The 19,055-nt window shown below is 47.9% G+C and overlaps 1 protein-coding gene across 1 annotated transcript in view; it reads left to right on the top strand.

Moving 5' to 3' along the window:
* Positions 1 to 19,055, top strand: part of LOC126203398 (aminopeptidase N) — a 320,824-nt gene that overhangs the window by 236,303 nt on the left and 65,466 nt on the right. Inside the window, exons 10-11 of the mRNA XM_049937703.1 lie at positions 8,727 to 8,925; positions 11,612 to 11,892. Of these exons, the coding sequence (XP_049793660.1) occupies positions 8,727 to 8,925; positions 11,612 to 11,892 (480 nt within the window). The remainder of the gene's footprint in view (positions 1 to 8,726; positions 8,926 to 11,611; positions 11,893 to 19,055) is intronic.

The following is a 19,055-nucleotide window of genomic DNA, read 5'->3' as shown; positions in this document are numbered from 1 at the left end:
GCAAACAGCACCAACGCGAGCCGCAGCATGGCTCATGTCGTATGGTGTCAGAGTTAAACGACGCCTGGATACTTCAGATCTCTACCCAGCTTCCCATCATTTCGTGGCGTCACTCTGCCCGTAACCTCTGATCGGATCTCAGCTGTTGTAAACCGTCTGTTCGTCACGACCAATCGAACTGAACAATTCTATGATCTTTTCGAGATGCATCCCTTCTGTAAAGGCCGATGCCTTCTCTTTTTACCACACTGTTGTCATGAGACCATCTCGCCGCTACTCGTTCTGCAGTCACTGCACTAGAAACAATTACATATGGGATCTACATCTACATCTACATTTATACTCCGCAAGCCACCCAACGGTGTGTGGCGGAGGGCACTTTACGTGCCACTGTCATTACCTCCCTTTCCTGTTCCAGTCGCGTATGGTTCGCGGGAAGAACGACTGTCTGAAAGCCTCCGTGCGCGTTCTAATCTCTCTAATTTTACATTCGTGATCTCCTCGGGAGGTATAAGAAGGGGGAAGCAATATATTCGATACCTCATCCAGAAACGCACCCTCTCGAAACCTGGCGAGCAAGCTACACCGCGATGCAGAGCGCCTCTCTTGCAGAGTCTGCCACTTGAGTTTGCTAAACATATCCGTAACGCTATCACGGTTACCAAATAACCCTGTGACGAAACGCGCCGCTCTTCTTTGGATCTTCTCTATCTCTTCCGTCAACCCGATCTGGTACGAATCCCACACTGATGAGCAATACTCAAGTACAGGTCGAACGAGTGTTTTGTAAGCCACCTCCTTTGTTGATGGACTACATTTCCTAAGCACTCTCGCAATGAATCTCAACCTGGTACCCGCCTTACCAACAATTAATTTTATATGATCATTGCACTTCAAATGGTTTCGCACGCATACGCCCAGATATTTTACAGAAGTAACTGCTACCAGTGTTTGTTCCGCTATCATATAATCATACAATAAAGGATCCTTCTTTCTATTTATTCGCAATACATTACATTTGTCTATGTTAAGGGACAGTTTCCACTCCCTGCACCAAGCGCCTATCCGCTGCAGAACTTCCTGCATTTCGTTACAATTTTCTAATGCTGCAACTTCTCTGTATACTACAGCATCATCCGCGAAAAGCCGTATGGAACTTCTGACACTATCTACTAGGTCATTTATATATATTGTGAAAAGCAATGGTCCCATAACAGTCCCCTGTGGCACGCCAGAGGTTACTTTAACGTCTGTAGACGTCTCTCCATTGATAACAACATGCTGTGTTCTGTTTGCTAAAAACTCTTCAATCCAGCCACACAGCTCGTCTGATATTCCGTAGGCTCTTACTTTGTTCATCAGGCGACAGTGCAGAACTGTATCGAACGCCTTCCGGAAGTCAAGAAAAATAGCATCTACCTGGGAGCCTGTATCTAATATTTTCTGGGTCTCATGAACAAATAAAGCGATTTGGGTCTCACACGATCGCTGTTTCCGGAATCCATGTTGATTCCTACATAGTAGATTCCGGGTTTCCAAAAACGACACGATACTCGAGCAAAAAACATGTTCCAAAATTCTACAACAGATCGACGTCAGAGATATAGGTCTATAGTTTTGCGCATCTGCTCGACGACCCTTCTTGAAGACTGGGACTACCGGTGTTCTTTTCCAATCATTTGGAACCCTCCGTTCCTCTAGAGACTTGCGGTACACGGCTGTTAGAAGGGGGGCAAGTTCTTTCGCGTACTCTGTGTAGAATCGAATTGGTATCCCGTCAGGTCCAGTGGACTTTCCTCTGTTGAGTGATTCCAGTTGCTTTTCTATTCCTTGGACACTTATTTCGATGTCAGCCATTTTTTCGTTTGTGCGAGGATTTAGAGAAGGAACTGCAGTGCAGTCTTCCTCTGTGAAACAGCTTTGGAAAAAGGTGTTTAGTATTTCAGCTTTACACGTGTCATCCTCTGTTTCAATGCCATCATCATCCCGGAGTGTCTGGATATGCTGTTTCGAGCCACTTACTGATTTAACGTAAGACCAGAACTTCCTAGGATTTTCTGTCAAGTCGGTACATAGAATTTTACTTTCGAATTCACTGAACGCTTCACGCATAGCCCTCCTTACGCTACTTTGACATCGTTTAGCTTCTGTTTGTCTGAGAGGTTTTGGCTGCGTTTAAACTTGGAGTGAAGCTCTCTTTGCTTTCGCAGTAGTTTCCTTACTTTGTTGTTGTACCACGGTGGGTTTTTCCCGTCCCTCACAGTTTTACTCGGCACGTACCTGTCTAAAACGCATTTTACGATTGCCTTGAACTTTTTCCATAAACACTCAACATTGTCAGTGTCGGAACAGAAATTTTCGTTTTGATCTGTTAGGTAGTCTGAAATCTGCCTTCTATTACTCTTTCTAAACAGATAAACCTTCCTCCCTTTTTTTATATTCCTATTAACTTCCATATTCAGGGATGCTCCAACGGCCTTATGATCACTGATTCCCTGTTCTGCACATACAGTCGAAAAGTTCGGGTCTGTTTGTTATCAGTAGGTCCAAGATGTTATCTCCACGAGTCGGTTCTCTGTTTAATTGCTCGAGGTAATTTTCGGATAGTGCACTCAGTATAATGTCACTCGATGCTCTGTTACTACCACCCGTCCTAAACATCTGAGTGTCCCAGTCTATATCTGGTAAATTGAAATCTCCACCTAAGACTATAACATGCTGAGGAAATTTATGTGAAATGTATTCCAGATTTTCTCTCAGTTGTTCTGCCACTAATGCTGCTGAGTCGGTAAAAGGAGCCAATTATTAACCTAGCTCGGTTGTTGAGTGTAACCTCCACCCATAATAATTCACACGAACTATCCACTTCTACTTCACTACAGGATAAACTACTACTAACAGCGACAAACACGCCACCACCGGTTGCATGCAATCTGTCCTTTCTTAACACCGTCTGTGCCTTTGTAAAAATTTCGGCAGAATTTATGGTTCAAATGGCTCTGAGCACTATGGGACTCAACTGCTGAGGTCATTAGTCCCCTAGAACTTAGAACTAGTTAAACCTAACTAACCTAAGGACATCACAAACATCCATGCCCGAGGCAGGATTCGAACCTGCGACCGTAGCGGTCTTGCGGTTCCAGACTGCAGCGCCTTTAACCGCACGGCAGAATTTATCTCTGGCTTCAGCCAGCTTTCCGTACCTATAACGGTTTCAGCTTCGGTGCTTTCTATCAGCGCTTGAAGTTCCGGTACTGTACCAATGCAGCTTCGACAGTTTACAATTACAATACCGATTGCTGCTTGGTCCCCGTATGTCCTGACTTTGCCCCGCACCCTATGAGGCTGTTGCCCTTTCTGTACTTGCCCGAGGCCATCTAACCTAAAAAAACCGCCAAGTCCACGCCACACAACTCCTGCTACCCGTGTAGCCGGCTGCTGCGTGTAGTGGACTCCTGACCTATCCAGCGGAACCCGAAACCCCACCACCCTATGGCGCAAGTCGAGGAATCTGCAGCCCACACGGTCACAGAACCGTCTCAGCCTCTGATTCAGACCCTCCACTCGGCTCTGTACCAAAGGTCCACGGTCAGTCCTGTCGACGAAGCTGCAGATGGTGAGCTCTGCTTTCATCCCACTAGCGAGACTGGCAGTCTTCACCGAATCAGATAGCCGCCGGAAGCCAGAGAGGATTTCCTCCGATCCATAGCGACACACATCATTAGTACCGACATGAGCGACCACCTGCAGATGGGTGCACCCTGTACCCTTCATGGCATCAGGAAGGACCCTTTCCACATCTGGAATGACTCCCCCCGGTATGCACACGGAGTGCACATTGGTTTTCTTCCCCTCTCTTGCTGCCATTTCCCTAAGGGGCCGCATTACGCGCCTGACGTTGGAGCTCCCAACTACCAGTAAGCCCACCCTCTGTGACCGCCCGGATCTTGCAGACTGAGGGGCAACCTCTGGAACAGGACAAGCAGCCATGTCAGGCCGAAGATCAGTATCAGCCTGAGACAGAGCCTGAAACCGGTTCGTCAGACAAACTGGAGAGGCCTTCCGTTCAGCCCTCCGGAATGTCTTTCGCCCCCTGCCACACCTTGAGACGACCTCCCACTCTACGACAGGTGAGGGATCAGCCTCAATGCGGGCAGTATCCCGGGCAAACACAGTCGTAGTCCGATCGGGGGATGCGTGGGACGAGCTGGCCGTCCCCGACAAACCCCCATCCGGACCCCCACAGTGATGCCCATTGGCAACAGCCTCAAGCTGTGTGACCGAAGCCAACACTGCCTGAAGCTGGGAGCGAAGGGATGCCAACTCAGCCTGCATCCGAACACAGCAGTTGCAGTCCCTAGTAGATTGCCTAGTAAATGCAGTAACGCTGCTACTTGCGCACTGCTGACACACTGCTCGGCGGCGGAAGGAGACTACGCGATTTTACGCTATTCAGGTACTAAAACGCGATGCTACAACTCTCAAATACTATAATACGCCCGAAATTTATGAATTAAACAATGCAAGTACCAGAAACACGCAAAGAAATTAAGAATTAAACTATGTAACAAATGAGTGAGCTAGGAGTATACGACTTGCTGCTGCAGCTGCTTATCCAACGGCGGCAGGGAGCACACTCTGTCAGTGTGTTATCGCCACGTCCAACATTCCAATAATTCAACAATTCTCAAAGTCCACAGGTCCCGATAAACTGCATGTGCACATCCACCTGGACTCTCCGTGTTGTGAAAAATTCCAGTAACGTTAGGCGCACCGAAAGCCATCATTTACTCACCCAATTCTTCATCTACATCTACAAAGTATACTCCGCAAGCCACCTTGCAGTGTGTGTAGCACCGACACTTTCTCCTTCCCTATTCCGTTCGCTATTGGTTCGCGGGAAGAACGACTGCCGACAAGTGTCCATGTGGGCTGGAAAGCAATATATTGGTTGACTCTTGCAGGAACGTGCGCTCTCGGAATTTCGACAATAAACCACACAGTGATGCGGGACGCATCTCCTTCAGCGTCTGCCACTGGAGTTGGCTGATCATCTCCCTGACACTTTCGTGCTTGCTAAATGAATATGCAACAAAACGCGCTGCTCTTCTTTGGATTGTCTCTATTTTATCTTACAGTGCCATCTGGTACGGAACCCAGGCTGACTAGTAATATTCAAGTACTGGTCGAACGAGGGTTTTGTAAGCTACCTCCTTTGTTGACGTGTTGCATTTCCTGAGAGTTCTACCAATTAAACTCAGTCTGGCATGTGCCTTTCCTGTTATTAGTTTTATGTGGTCATTTCACTATAAACTGCCCCGTACGCATATCCCAACATCTTTTGTGGAAATAACTACTTCCAGTGATTATTCTGCAATCTTTCATCATGCAATAATGGGTATTTGTATCTATGTACACGCAATATGTAACATTTGTTTATGTTGAGGATCAGTTGCCACTTCCTGCACCAACCATCGATGCTGTGCACGTCGTCCCGCATTTCGGTACAATTTTCTACCACTGTGATTTCTTAGTATACAACATCATCATCATCCGAGAAAAGCCTGATGCTCTCTACCACGTCATTTACATATAATGCGAAAAGTAATAGACCTGTAGAACTTCCGGGGGGGGGGGGGGAGGGGGGTACGCTCGAAGTTACTTTCCCGCTTGAAGACTTCCATCTATTGAGAACGACATGCTGAGTTCTGTCTGCTAGAAACTCTTCAGTCCACTCACTCACTTGGTCTCTATTCCATAATCACGCCTTTCGTATGTCAAGCAAGACGCCATCCACCTGGGCGCCGGCGTCCTGGGCCTAGTGAACGAAAGGAACGAGCTGGATTTTACACAATATTTGCTTTCGGAACCCATATTGATCATTACAAATGAGATTTTTTCATTTGTAGGAATGACGTGTTCTTTACTGAAAATACAGAAAATCAGCTCGCCTAAGGATTAAATTTTGGTCGGCATTTCCCAAAGGTACGTGAAATCTGGTTACGCAGGACAGACCGGATCAGGTTGTGAAAAGGGGCCAAGATCAGTTACTGTTAGTTACACAAGAACACAACTTTATTCCTCCAAAACCAATGAATAGTTTGCTCTTTTAAACAACAAGTATCAATTCACGGCTGAGGGACCAAGTTACTTCTCAATAATAAAGTTTAAATAATTCCTTTTAAAACACAAGAATTTAGACATACGGCTAAAGGCCTTACTTAAATAAAATTAAAATATCTTCTCGGTTAAAGGCCCAAATAATATTTCAGATCAGCAAAGGAAATTCTTAACAGGTAAGCATTTACCAATTTCGGCTAAAAGCCATATTAAGGAAAATTTAAATTAATTCCTCGGCTGAAAGCTCAATAATATTTCAACATAATAAAAGGCAACCTTTAAAGACAAGCATTTACACAGTACATCAGAAAACCATCTTAAGAAAACTTGAAATACGGCCGAAGGCCCAAGCAATTATTCAAAATAATTAAAGACAAACCTTAAGATAAGCATTTACACAGTATGGCTGAAGGCCATTTTAAGAATTCAAGATAATTAAAGAGAAACCTTACAGACAGGAATTTACACATTACAGGTGAAAGCAACAAATTTTAAAACAAACGTGGCTGAAGGCCTAAATACAGAGTAAACAAGAATTTTAAACTAACACGGATGAAAACCTAATCTCAAAATACCTCACATAAGGTTCGGCTGAAGGCCATATACTGAACATAGGACAAAATAATACACGGATGAAGGCCTGGCACAGTACTTGCGACAAAAGAAAATCACAATCACAAACAACAGAAGAGCGTTGCTCAGAAGTGTCCAAGGGTCGGCCTGGGGAGTAAACTCTAACACAGTTTAGGTGAGACAGGCAGCCTAGCGGAACACTAAACAATCGGGTAGCAGCACGACCTAGGGACGGCTGACGAACCAACCAACAACCTAATCAATTCCCTCTGTCGCAACCGACCGACTGGCTACTCCAGTACGCAGACAGCATTCATGTGCTCAATGAAAATCACAGAAGCTACACACAGTTCCACGTAAACACTTGCACCAAGAACTCCGACAATCCTAAAACCAACCACCGTGGAAAAACAAGGAGAAATGACAAGTCACAGCCGGCCGCGGTGGCCGAGCGGTTCTAGGCATTTCAGTCCGGAACTGCGCGACTGCTACGCTCGCAGGTTCGAATCCTGCCTCGGGTATGGATGTGTGTGATGTCAAAAAATGGTTCAAATGGCTCTGGCCACTATGGGACTTAACTTCTGAGGTCATCAGTCCCCTAGAACTTAGAACTACTTAAACCTAACTAACCTAAGGACATCACACACATCCGTGCCCGAGGCGGGATTCGAACCTGCGACCGTAGCGGTCGCGCGGTTCCAGACTGTAGTGCCTAGAACCGCTCGGCCACTCCGGCCGGCTGTGTGTGATGTCCTTAGGTTAGTTAGGTTTAAGTAGTTCTAAGTTCTAGGGGACTGATGACCTCAGATGTTAAGTCTGAAAGTGCTCAAAGCCATTTGAACCATTTTTGACAAGTCACACACACAGAGTATTTCCGTAAGCAGTGGGCGACCAAATACACGTCGTCCGATGAGATGAGCAACCGAATGACCAACCAAGGTCGTCCCCACTCAAGTTATGAGTGTCGGCAACGGTCGGGCGAGTCTTGGCTGTGCGGAGCTCACTGCAGCTCCAGCCCAACTCAACTCGATTTTCGTTCGGAACTAGGTGGCACGGCGGCCCGGGCGTACTGGCTTGGACCCAACCATGCTGAGGGAACACTTGCCCATTGGACACTCGATATCTCTGCACCAGGAAGGAATCGACCCACGTCCGGCAAGATGACCAACTGACGAGGCTCAGAAACGGTCAAAAGACCAAATACACGTCGCCCGATGAGACAACCAATTGAACGACCAACCAAGTTCGTTCCCACTCAAGTTATGAGTGTCGGCATCGGTCGGGCGAGTCTTGGCTGTGCAGAGCTCACTGCAGCTCCAACCCGACTCAACTCGATGTCCGTTCGGAACTAGGAGGCACGGCGGCCCGGGCACACTGGCTTGGACCCAACCGTGCAGAGGGAACACTTGCCGATTGGGTACCCGACATCTCTGCACCAGGAAGGAACCGACCCACGTCCGGCAAGATGACCAACAGACGCGGCTCAGAAACGGTCAAAAGACCAAATACACGTCGCCCGATGAGACGACCGTCCAAACGACCAACCTACGGTCGTTCCCGCTCCAGTCTCCTTCCGTCGGACAGTACATTTGTGTCGTCAGCCGTCGGCGAGTACTGCCTGTCCGGAACTCACTGGCGCTGCGTCCCTACTAAACTCCCCACAGACGACGAGGCGGAAATACTAACGGTCGCTCCAGAGATAGTACGAAAGTGCACTTATCGATAAGCACTGCTGCTGTCAGTCACGAGCAAGCAAACCAGCAATCTAGTGACGCCAGTAAATCAAATTAAAAGCAAACGAGGCGACAGAATCATAAAAAAAAGATGACGAGCAATAGGCGGTACGACCGCGAGCCGCGCACGTCTCCGTATGGAAATACTGGGCGTAACAGTTTGGTAGCATTCCGTCAAGTTATTGATGGTGCAACACTTTCCACTTCCGTGAGTGTAACGTTAATGAGATTTTTCGGCCTACTCGACGTCATAAACGTGTTCGCGTGGCGCCTCTGAGCGTAGCGGTGACGTGTCGGCAGGAGCGGTTCCTGGTGAACTCTACGGGCGCGGCGGGCAACAGCAGCCTGTGGTGGGTGCCCATCACCTACACGGACGCCGAGCGGAGGGACTTCGGCGCGACGAGGCCGCGGACGTGGATGCGGGCCCAGCCCACCCTCCACCTGGACAGCCTCGGCGCCGCCAACGACTCCTGGGTCATCTTCAACGTCGAAGAGACAGGTCAGCCACCACTAACCTAGCTACTCACTTGCGGATTCTTCTTCTTCTATCTTTCTTTTCTTTCCGTTTATTCACCAGTCTTCTGATTGGTTTGATGCGGCCCTCCACGAGTTCGGCTCCTGTACCAACCGCTTCATCTCCGTGTAGCACTTGCAACCTACAGACTCAATTATTCTTTGATGTATTCCAATCTCTGTCTTCTTCTATAGTTTTTTACCCTCTGCAGCTCACTCAAGTACCGTTCAAGCTATTCCCTTATATCGTAACATATGTCCTACCATCCTTTCCCTTCCTAGTGTTTTTCCTATGTTCCTTCCTTCGCCGATTCTCACCTTATCAGTCCATCTAATTCTCAACATTGTTCTGTAGCACCACATCTCAAATGCTTCGATTCTCTCCTGTTCCGGTTTCCTGCAGTTCATTATTCACTACCACAGAATGCTGTGCTCCAAACGTACATTCTCAGAAACATCTTCCTCAAATTAAAGCCTACGTTTAATACTAGCAGACTTGACTTGGACAGAATTGCCCTGTTTGCCTCTATTGACCTGCTTTTCATGTCCTCCTCGCTTCGTTGTCCATGGGTTCTTTTGTTTCCAAGATAGCAGAAATATTTAACTTCGCCTCCTTCGTCATCTCCAGTTTTGATATTAAGTTTCCAGCTACTATTTGTAGCTTTTTGATGTATGTATTACTAATGAACTAACACGGTATCATTTGGAAAGTGATTTAATAACAACTATGAGTCGGAAGTAAATGAAACTGACGTTATAATCATAATTCTGTGATGGGCCATAGGTGAGGTTTTAACACTGGTCACCCCCTTTGCAGTCCAACACCGTGACCACACAACCACGACGCCGTGTTTCTTGCAATTCACTCGATGTTGAAGAATATGAGCTTCTGTTTTCCATCTTTATTAACAGTTCAGTACACTTTCTTCCTGTTTTCATGCTAGACAGAGAAACAATTAAAATCGCTCAAAAGAGGAAAGGCCGCTGGACCTGATGGGATACCAGTTCGATTTTACACAGAGTACTCGAAGGAACTTGCCCCCTTTCTTGCAGCGGTGTACCCTAGGTCTCTAGAAGAGCGTAGCGTTCCAAAGGATTGGAAAAGGGCACACGTCATCCCCGTTTTTAAGAAGGGTCGTCGAACAGATGTGCAGAAGTATAGACCTATATCTCTAGCGTCGATCAGCTGTAGAATTTTGGAACACGTATTTAGTTCGAGTATAATGAATTTTCTGGAGTCTAGAAATCTACTCTGTAGGAATCAGCATGGGTTTCGAAAAAGACGATGGTGTGAAACCCAGTTCGCGTTATTCGTCCACGAGACTCAGAGGGCCATAAACACGGGTTGCCAGGTAGATGCCGTGTTTCTTGACTTACGCAAGGCGTTCGACACAGTTCCCCACGGTCGTTTAATGAACAAAGTAAGAGCATAAGGACTATCAGACGAATTGTTTGAGTGGATTGAAGAGTTCCTAGATAACAGAATTCAGCACGGCATTCTCAATGGAGAAAAGTCTTCCGAAGTAAGAGTGATTTCAGGTGTGCCGCAGGGGACTGTCGTAGGACCGTTGCTATTCGCAATATACATAAATGACCTTGTGGATGACACCGGAAGTTCACTGAGGCTTTTTGCGGATGATGCTGTGGTATATCGAGAGGTTGTAACATTGGAAAATTGTACTGAAATGCAGGAGGATCTGCAGCGAATTGACGCATGGTGCAGGGAATGGCAATTGAATCTCAATGTAGGCAAGTGTAATGAGCTGCGAATACATAGAAAGAAAGATCCTTTATCATTTAGCTACAATATAGCAGGTCAGCAACTGGAAGCAGTTAATTCCATAAATTATCTGGGAGTAGGCATTAGGAGTGATTTAAAGTGGAATGATCACATAAAGTTGTTCGTGGTAAAGCAGATGCCAGACTGAGATTCATTGGAAGAATCCTAAGGAAATGCAATCCGAAAACAAAGGAAGTAGGTTACAGTACACTTGTTCGCCCACTGTTTGAATATTGCTCAGCAGTGTAGGATCCGTATCAGATAGGGTTGATAGAAGAGATAGAGAAGATCCAGCGGAGAGCAGCGCGCTTCGTTACAGGATCATTTAGTAATCGCGAAAGCGTTACGGAGATGATAGATAAACTCCAGTGGAAGACTTTGCAGGAGAGACGCTCAGTAGCTCGGTACGGGCTTTTGTTGAAGTTTCGAGAACATACCTTCACCGAGGAGTCAAGCAGTATATTGCTCCCTCCTACGTATATCTCGCGAAGAGACTATGAGGATAAAATCAGAGAGATTAGAGCCCACACTGAGGCATACCGACACTCTTTCTTTCCACGAACAATACGAGACTGGATAGAAGGGAGAACCGATAGAGGTACTTGAAGTACCCTGCGCCACACACCGTCAGATGGCTTGCGGAGTATGGATGTAGATGTAGATGTAGATGTAGATCTGTGTTCAGTTTATTTTGACGGGATATCCACTGGGCCATTTGGCCACTAAGCCTGAGGATGGTGCGATGGGGAGTTTCGCTTGTAAGTTCCAAGCCGTGTGAGGAAAATGAGTTTTCAACAACTTTCCGATCACCTTGTACAATTGCCCGGAAGATGTGTAGATTGTGAGAGGCGTCGTCCGGTGTCGTGCTGACGCCTCACCCCGTGACCGGCAGGCTTCTACCGCGTCAACTACGACGAGACCAACTGGCGGCTGGTGCTGGCGGCGCTGTCGGACGCGGGCTCGGTGGAGACGCTGTCGGCCGTGTCGCGCGCCCAGCTGCTGGACGACGCGCTGTCGCTGGCGCGCGCCGGCCGCCTGCCGTACGCCACGGCGCTCGACCTCACAACCTACCTGCGCCACGAGACCGACTACCTGCCCTGGAAGGCCGCCTTCAACGCCTTCTCCTACCTCGACGGCGCCCTCATCCGCTCCGCCGACTACGACGTCTTCAGGGTGAGCTCGATCCTCTGTGACACTCCAGTCTCATTTTCTCCACTCCACAAATGAAACACTTTACCACCTGCTACTGTTGTAGGCAGTCACTAGGGCCGCGTCCTATCATTTTTGTTACCGAGTAAGGTCGCCACGACGTAGTCCGTTCGCAGTAACCATCTACACGAAACAAACATGCCAAATTTAAATGGTTCAAATGGCTCTGAGCACTATGGGACTTAACATCTGAGGTCATAAGTCCCCTAGAACTTAGAACTACTTAAACCTAACTAACCTAAAGATATCACACACATCCGTGCCCGAGGCAGGATTCTAACCTGCGACCGTAGCGGTCGCGCGGTTCCAGACTGAAGCGCCTAGAACCGGTCGGCCACACCAGCTGGCTGCCAAATTTAAACATACGCAAAATCCCCAAGATTGGCTATCTTTTACAGAAGCTCGAAATTTAGCGCAGACTTCAATGAGAGATACTTATAACAGTTTCCACAACGAAACTTTGTCTCGAAACCTGGCAGAAAATCCAAAGAGATTCTGGTCGTATGTGAAGTATGTTAGCGGCAAGAAACAGTCAATGCCTTCTCTGTTCGATAGCAATGGAGATACTATCGAAGACAGTGCTGCCAAAGCAGAGTTACTAAACACAGCCTTCCGAAATGCCTTCACAAAGGAACACGGAGTAAATACACTCCTGGAAATGGAAAAAAGAACACATTGACACCGGTGTGTCAGACCCACCATACTTGCTCCGGACACTGCGAGAGGGCTGTACAAGCAATGATCACACGCACGGCACAGCGGACACACCAGGAACCGCGGTGTTGGCCGTCGAATGGCGCTAGCTGCGCAGCATTTGTGCACCGCCGCCGTCAGTGTCAGCCAGTTTGCCGTGGCATACGGAGCTCCATCGCAGTCTTTAACACTGGTAGCATGCCGCGACAGCGTGGACGTGAACCGTATGTGCAGTTGACGGACTTTGAGCAGGGGAGTATAGTGGGCATACGGGAGGCCGGGTGGATGTACCGCCGAATTGCTCAACACGTGGGGCGTGAGGTCTCCACAGTACATCGATGTTGTCGCCAGTGGTCGGCGGAAGGTGCACGTGCCCGTCGACCTGGGACCGGACCGCAGCGACGCACGGATGCACGCCAAGACCATAGGATCCTACGCAGTGCCGTAGGGGACCGCACCGCCACTTCCCAGCAAATTAGGGACACTGTTGCTCCTGGGGTATCGGCGAGGACCATTCGCAACCGTCTCCATGAAGCTGGGCTACGGTCCCGCACACCGTTAGGCCGTCTTCCGCTCACGCCCCAACATCGTGCAGCCCGCCTCCAGTGGTGTCGCGACAGGCGTGAATGGAGGGACGAATGGAGACGTGTCGTCTTCAGCGATGAGAGTCGCTTCTGCCTTGGTGCCAATGATGGTCGTATGCGTGTTTGGCGCCGTGCAGGTGAGCGCCACAATCAGGACTGCATACGACCGAGGCACACAGGGCCAACACCCGGCATCATGGTGTGGGGAGCGATCTCCTACACTGGCCGTACACCACTGGTGATCGTCGAGGGGACACTGAATAGTGCACGGTACATCCAAACCGTCATCGAACCCATCGTTCTACCATTCCTAGACCGGCAAGGGAACTTGCTCTTCCAACAGGACAATGCATGTCCGCATGTATCCCGTGCGACCCAACGTGCTCTAGAAGGTGTAAGTCAACTACCCTGGCCAGCACGATCTCCGGATCTGTCCCCATTGAGCATGTTTGGGACTGGATGAAGCGTCGTCTCACGCGGTCTGCACGTCCAGCACGAACGCTGGTCCAACTGAGGCGCCAGGTGGAAATGGCATGGCAAGCCGTTCCACAGGACTACATCCAGCATCTCTACGATCGTCTCCATGGGAGAATAGCAGCCTGCATTGCTGCGAAATGTGGATATACACTGTACTAGTGCCGACATTGTGCATGCTCTGTTGCCTGTGTCTATGTGCCTGTGGTTCTGTCAGTGTGATCATGTGATGTATCTGACCCCAGGAATGTGTCAATAAAGTTTCCCCTTCCTGGGACAATGAATTCACGGTGTTCTTATTTCAATTTCCAAGAGTGTATTCCAGAAGTCGAATCGAGAAGAGCTGCCAACATGAGTAACGTAGAAGTAAATATCCTCGGAGTAGTGAAGAAACTTAAATCACTTAATAAAAGTAAGTCTTCTGGTCCAGACTGTATACCAATTAGGTTCCTTTCGGAGTATGCTGATGCATTAGCTCCATACTTAACAATCATATACAACCGTTCGCTCGACGAAAGATCCGTACCCAAAGACTGGAAAGTTGCACAGGTCACACCAATATTCAATAAAGGTAGTAGGAGTAAATTACAGGACGATATCGTTATCGTCGATATGCAGCAGGATTTTAGAACAGATATTGTGTTCGAACGTAATGAATTACCTCGAAGAAAACGGTCTATTGACTTGGCTCTGAGCACTATGGTCATCAGTCCCCTAGAACTTAGAACTACTTAAACCTAACTACCCTAAGGACATCACACAACACCCAGTCGTCACGAGGCAGAGAAAATCCCTGACCCAGCCGCGAATCGAACCCGGGAACCCGGGCGCGGGAGGTCTATTGGCACACAGTCAACATGGGTTTAGAAAACATCGTTCTTGTGAAACACAACTAGCTCTTTATTTACATGAAGTGCTATTGACACCGGATTTCAGATCGATTCCGTATTTCTGGATTTCCGGAAGGCTTTTGTCACTGTACCACACAAACGGCTCAGTGAAATTGCGTGCTTATGGAATATCGTCTCAGTTATGTGACTGGGTCTGTGATTTCCTGTCACTGAGGTCACAGTTCGTTGTAATTGACGGGAAGTCATCGAGTAAAACAGAAGTGATTTCTGGCGTTCCCCAAGGCAGTGTTATAGGCCCTTTGCTATTCCTTATTTATATAAACGATTTAGGAGACAATTTGAGCAGCCGTCTTCGGTTGTTTGCAGATGACGCTGTCGTTTATCGACTAATAAAGTCATCAGAAGATAAAAACAAACTGCAAAACGATTTAGAAGAAATATCGGAATGGTGCGAAAAGCTGCAGTTGACCTTAAATAACGAAAAGTGTGAGGTCATCCACAAGAGTGCTAAAACGAACGCATTAAACTTTGGTTACACGATAAATCAGTGTAATCTAAAAGCCGTAAATTCAACTAAATACCTAGGTATTACAATTACGAACAACTCAAATTGGAAGGAACACATAGAAAATGTTGTGGGGAAGGCTAACCGAAGACTGCGTTTCATTGGCAGGACACTTAGAAAATGCAACAGACCTACTAAGGAGGCTGCCTGCACTACGCTTGTCCGTCCTCTTTTAGAATACTGTTGCGCGGTGTGGGATCCTTACCAGATAGGACTAACTGAGTACATCGAAAAAGTTCAAAGAAAGGCAGCACGTTTTGTATTATCGCGAAATGTGGGAGAGAGTATCACAGAAACGATAGAGGATTTGGGCTGGACATCATTAAAAGAAAGGCGTTTTTCGTTGCGACGGAATCTTCTCACGAAATTCCAATCACCAACTTTCTCCTCCGAATACGAAAATATTTTGTTGACACCGACTTACATAGGGAGGAACGATCACAAAGATAAAATAAGGTAAATCAGTGCTCGTACGGAAAGATATAGGTGTTTATTCCTCCCGCGCGCTATACGAGATTGGAATAATAGAGAATTGTGAAGGTGGTTCGATGAAACCTCTGCCAGGCACTTAAATGTGATTTGCAGAGTATCCATATACACTCCTGGAAATGGAAAAAAGAACACATTGACACCGGTGTGTCAGACCCACCATACTTGCTCCGGACACTGCGAGAGGGCTGTACAAGCAATGATCACACGCACGGCACAGCGGACACACCAGGAACCGCGGTGTTGGCCGTCGAATGGCGCTAGCTGCGCAGCATTTGTGCACCGCCGCCGTCAGTGTCAGCCAGTTTGCCGTGGCATACGGAGCTCCATCGCAGTTTTTAACACTGGTTGCATTCCGCGACAGCGTGGACGTGAACCGTATGTGCAGTTGACGGACTTTGAGCGAGGGCGTATAGTGGGCATGCGGGAGGCCGGGTGGACGTACCGCCGAATTGCTCAACACGTGGGGCGTGAGGTCTCCACAGTACATCGATGTTGTCGCCAGTGGTCGGCGGAAGGTGCACGTGCCCGTCGACCTGGGACCGGACCGCAGCGACGCACGGATGCATACCAAGACCGTAGGATCCTACGCAGTGCCGTAGGGGACCGCACCGCCACTTCCCAGCAAATTAGGGACACTGTTGCTCCTGGGGTATCGGCGAGGACCATTCGCAACCGTCTCCATGAAGCTGGGCTACGGTCCCGCACACCGTTAGGCCGTCTTCCGCTCACGCCCCAACATCGTGCAGCCCGCCTCCAGTGGTGTCGCGACAGGCGTGAATGGAGGGACGAATGGAGACGTGTCGTCTTCAGCGATGAGAGTCGCTTCTGCCTTGGTGCCAATGATGGTCGTATGCGTGTTTGGCGCCGTGCAGGTGAGCGCCACAATCAGGACTGCATACGACCGAGGCACACAGGGCCAACACCCGGCATCATGGTGTGGGGAGCGATCTCCTACACTGGCCGTACACCACTGGTGATCGTCGAGGGGACACTGAATAGTGCACGGTACATCCAAACCGTCATCGAACCCATCGTTCTACCATTCCTAGACCGGCAAGGGAACTTGCTGTTCCAACAGAACAATGCACGTCCGCATGTATCCCGTGCCACCCAACGTGCTCTAGAAAGTGTAAGTCAACTACCCTGGCCAGCACGATCTCCGGATCTGTCCCCCATTGAGCATGTTTGGGACTGGATGAAGCGTCGTCTCACGCGGTCTGCACGTCCAGCACGAACGCTGGTCCAGCTGAGGCGCCAGGTGGAAATGGCATGGCAAGCCGTTCCACAGGACTACATCCAGCATCTCTACGATCGTCTCCATGGGAGAATAGCAGCCTGCATTGCTGCGAAAGGTGGATATACACTGTACTAGTGCCGACATTGTGCATGCTCTGTTGCCTGTGTCTATGTGCCTGTGGTTCTGTCAGTGTGATCATGTGATGTATCTGACCCCAGGAATGTGTCAATAAAGTTTCCCCTTCCTGGGACAATGAATTCACGGTGTTCTTATTTCAATTTCCAAGAGTGTATTCCAGAAGTCGAATCGAGAAGAGCTGCCAACATGAGTAACGTAGAAGTAAATATCCTCGGAGTAGTGAAGAAACTTAAATCACTTAATAAAAGTAAGTCTTCTGGTCCAGACTGTATACCAATTAGGTTCCTTTCGGAGTATGCTGATGCATTAGCTCCATACTTAACAATCATATACAACCGTTCGCTCGACGAAAGATCCGTACCCAAAGACTGGAAAGTTGCACAGGTCACACCAATATTCAATAAAGGTAGTAGGAGTAAATTACAGGACGATATCGTTATCGTCGATATGCAGCAGGATTTTAGAACAGATATTGTGTTCGAACGTAATGAATTACCTCGAAGAAAACGGTCTATTGACTTGGCTCTGAGCACTATGGTCATCAGTCCCCTAGAACTTAGAACTACTTAAACCTAACTACCCTAAGGACATCACACAACACCCAGTCGTCACGAGGCAGAGAAAATCCCTGACCCAGCCGCGAATCGAACCCGGGAACCCGGGCGCGGGAGGTCTATTGGCACACAGTCAACATGGGTTTAGAAAACATCGTTCTTGTGAAACACAACTAGCTCTTTATTTACATGAAGTGCTATTGACACCGGATTTCAGATCGATTCCGTATTTCTGGATTTCCGGAAGGCTTTTGTCACTGTACCACACAAACGGCTCATAGTGAAATTGCGTGCTTATAGAATATCGTCTCAGTTATGTGACTGGGTCTGTGATTTCCTGTCACTGAGGTCACAGTTCGTTGTAATTGACGGGAAGTCATCGAGTAAAACAGAAGTGATTTCTGGCGTTCCCCAAGGCAGTGTTATAGGCCCTTTGCTATTCCTTATTTATATAAACGATTTAGGAGACAATTTGAGCAGCCGTCTTCGGTTGTTTGCAGATGACGCTGTCGTTTATCGACTAATAAAGTCATCAGAAGATAAAAACAAACTGCAAAACGATTTAGAAGAAATATCGGAATGGTGCGAAAAGCTGCAGTTGACCTTAAATAACGAAAAGTGTGAGGTCATCCACAAGAGTGCTAAAACGAACGCATTAAACTTTGGTTACACGATAAATCAGTGTAATCTAAAAGCCGTAAATTCAACTAAATACCTAGGTATTACAATTACGAACAACTCAAATTGGAAGGAACACATAGAAAATGTTGTGGGGAAGGCTAACCGAAGACTGCGTTTCATTGGCAGGACACTTAGAAAATGCAACAGACCTACTAAGGAGGCTGCCTGCACTACGCTTGTCCGTCCTCTTTTAGAATACTGTTGCGCGGTGTGGGATCCTTACCAGATAGGACTAACTGAGTACATCGAAAAAGTTCAAAGAAAGGCAGCACGTTTTGTATTATCGCGAAATGTGGGAGAGAGTATCACAGAAACGATAGAGGATTTGGGCTGGACATCATTAAAAGAAAGGCGTTTTTCGTTGCGACGGAATCTTCTCACGAAATTCCAATCACCAACTTTCTCCTCCGAATACGAAAATATTTTGTTGACACCGACTTACATAGGGAGGAACGATCACAAAGATAAAATAAGGTAAATCAGTGCTCGTACGGAAAGATATAGGTGTTTATTCCTCCCGCGCGCTATACGAGATTGGAATAATAGAGAATTGTGAAGGTGGTTCGATGAAACCTCTGCCAGGCACTTAAATGTGATTTGCAGAGTATCCATATACACTCCTGGAAATGGAAAAAAGAACACATTGACACCGGTGTGTCAGACCCACCATACTTGCTCCGGACACTGCGAGAGGGCTGTACAAGCAATGATCACACGCACGGCACAGCGGACACACCAGGAACCGCGGTGTTGGCCGTCGAATGGCGCTAGCTGCGCAGCATTTGTGCACCGCCGCCGTCAGTGTCAGCCAGTTTGCCGTGGCATACGGAGCTCCATCGCAGTTTTTAACACTGGTTG

This window comes from Schistocerca nitens, chromosome 9 (assembly GCF_023898315.1).
Source record: "Schistocerca nitens isolate TAMUIC-IGC-003100 chromosome 9, iqSchNite1.1, whole genome shotgun sequence".
In the NCBI taxonomy this organism is placed as follows: Eukaryota; Metazoa; Arthropoda; class Insecta; order Orthoptera; family Acrididae; genus Schistocerca; species Schistocerca nitens.
The sequence above is the reverse complement of the archived record's forward strand: the minus strand, read 5'-3'. Positions and strand labels throughout refer to the sequence as shown.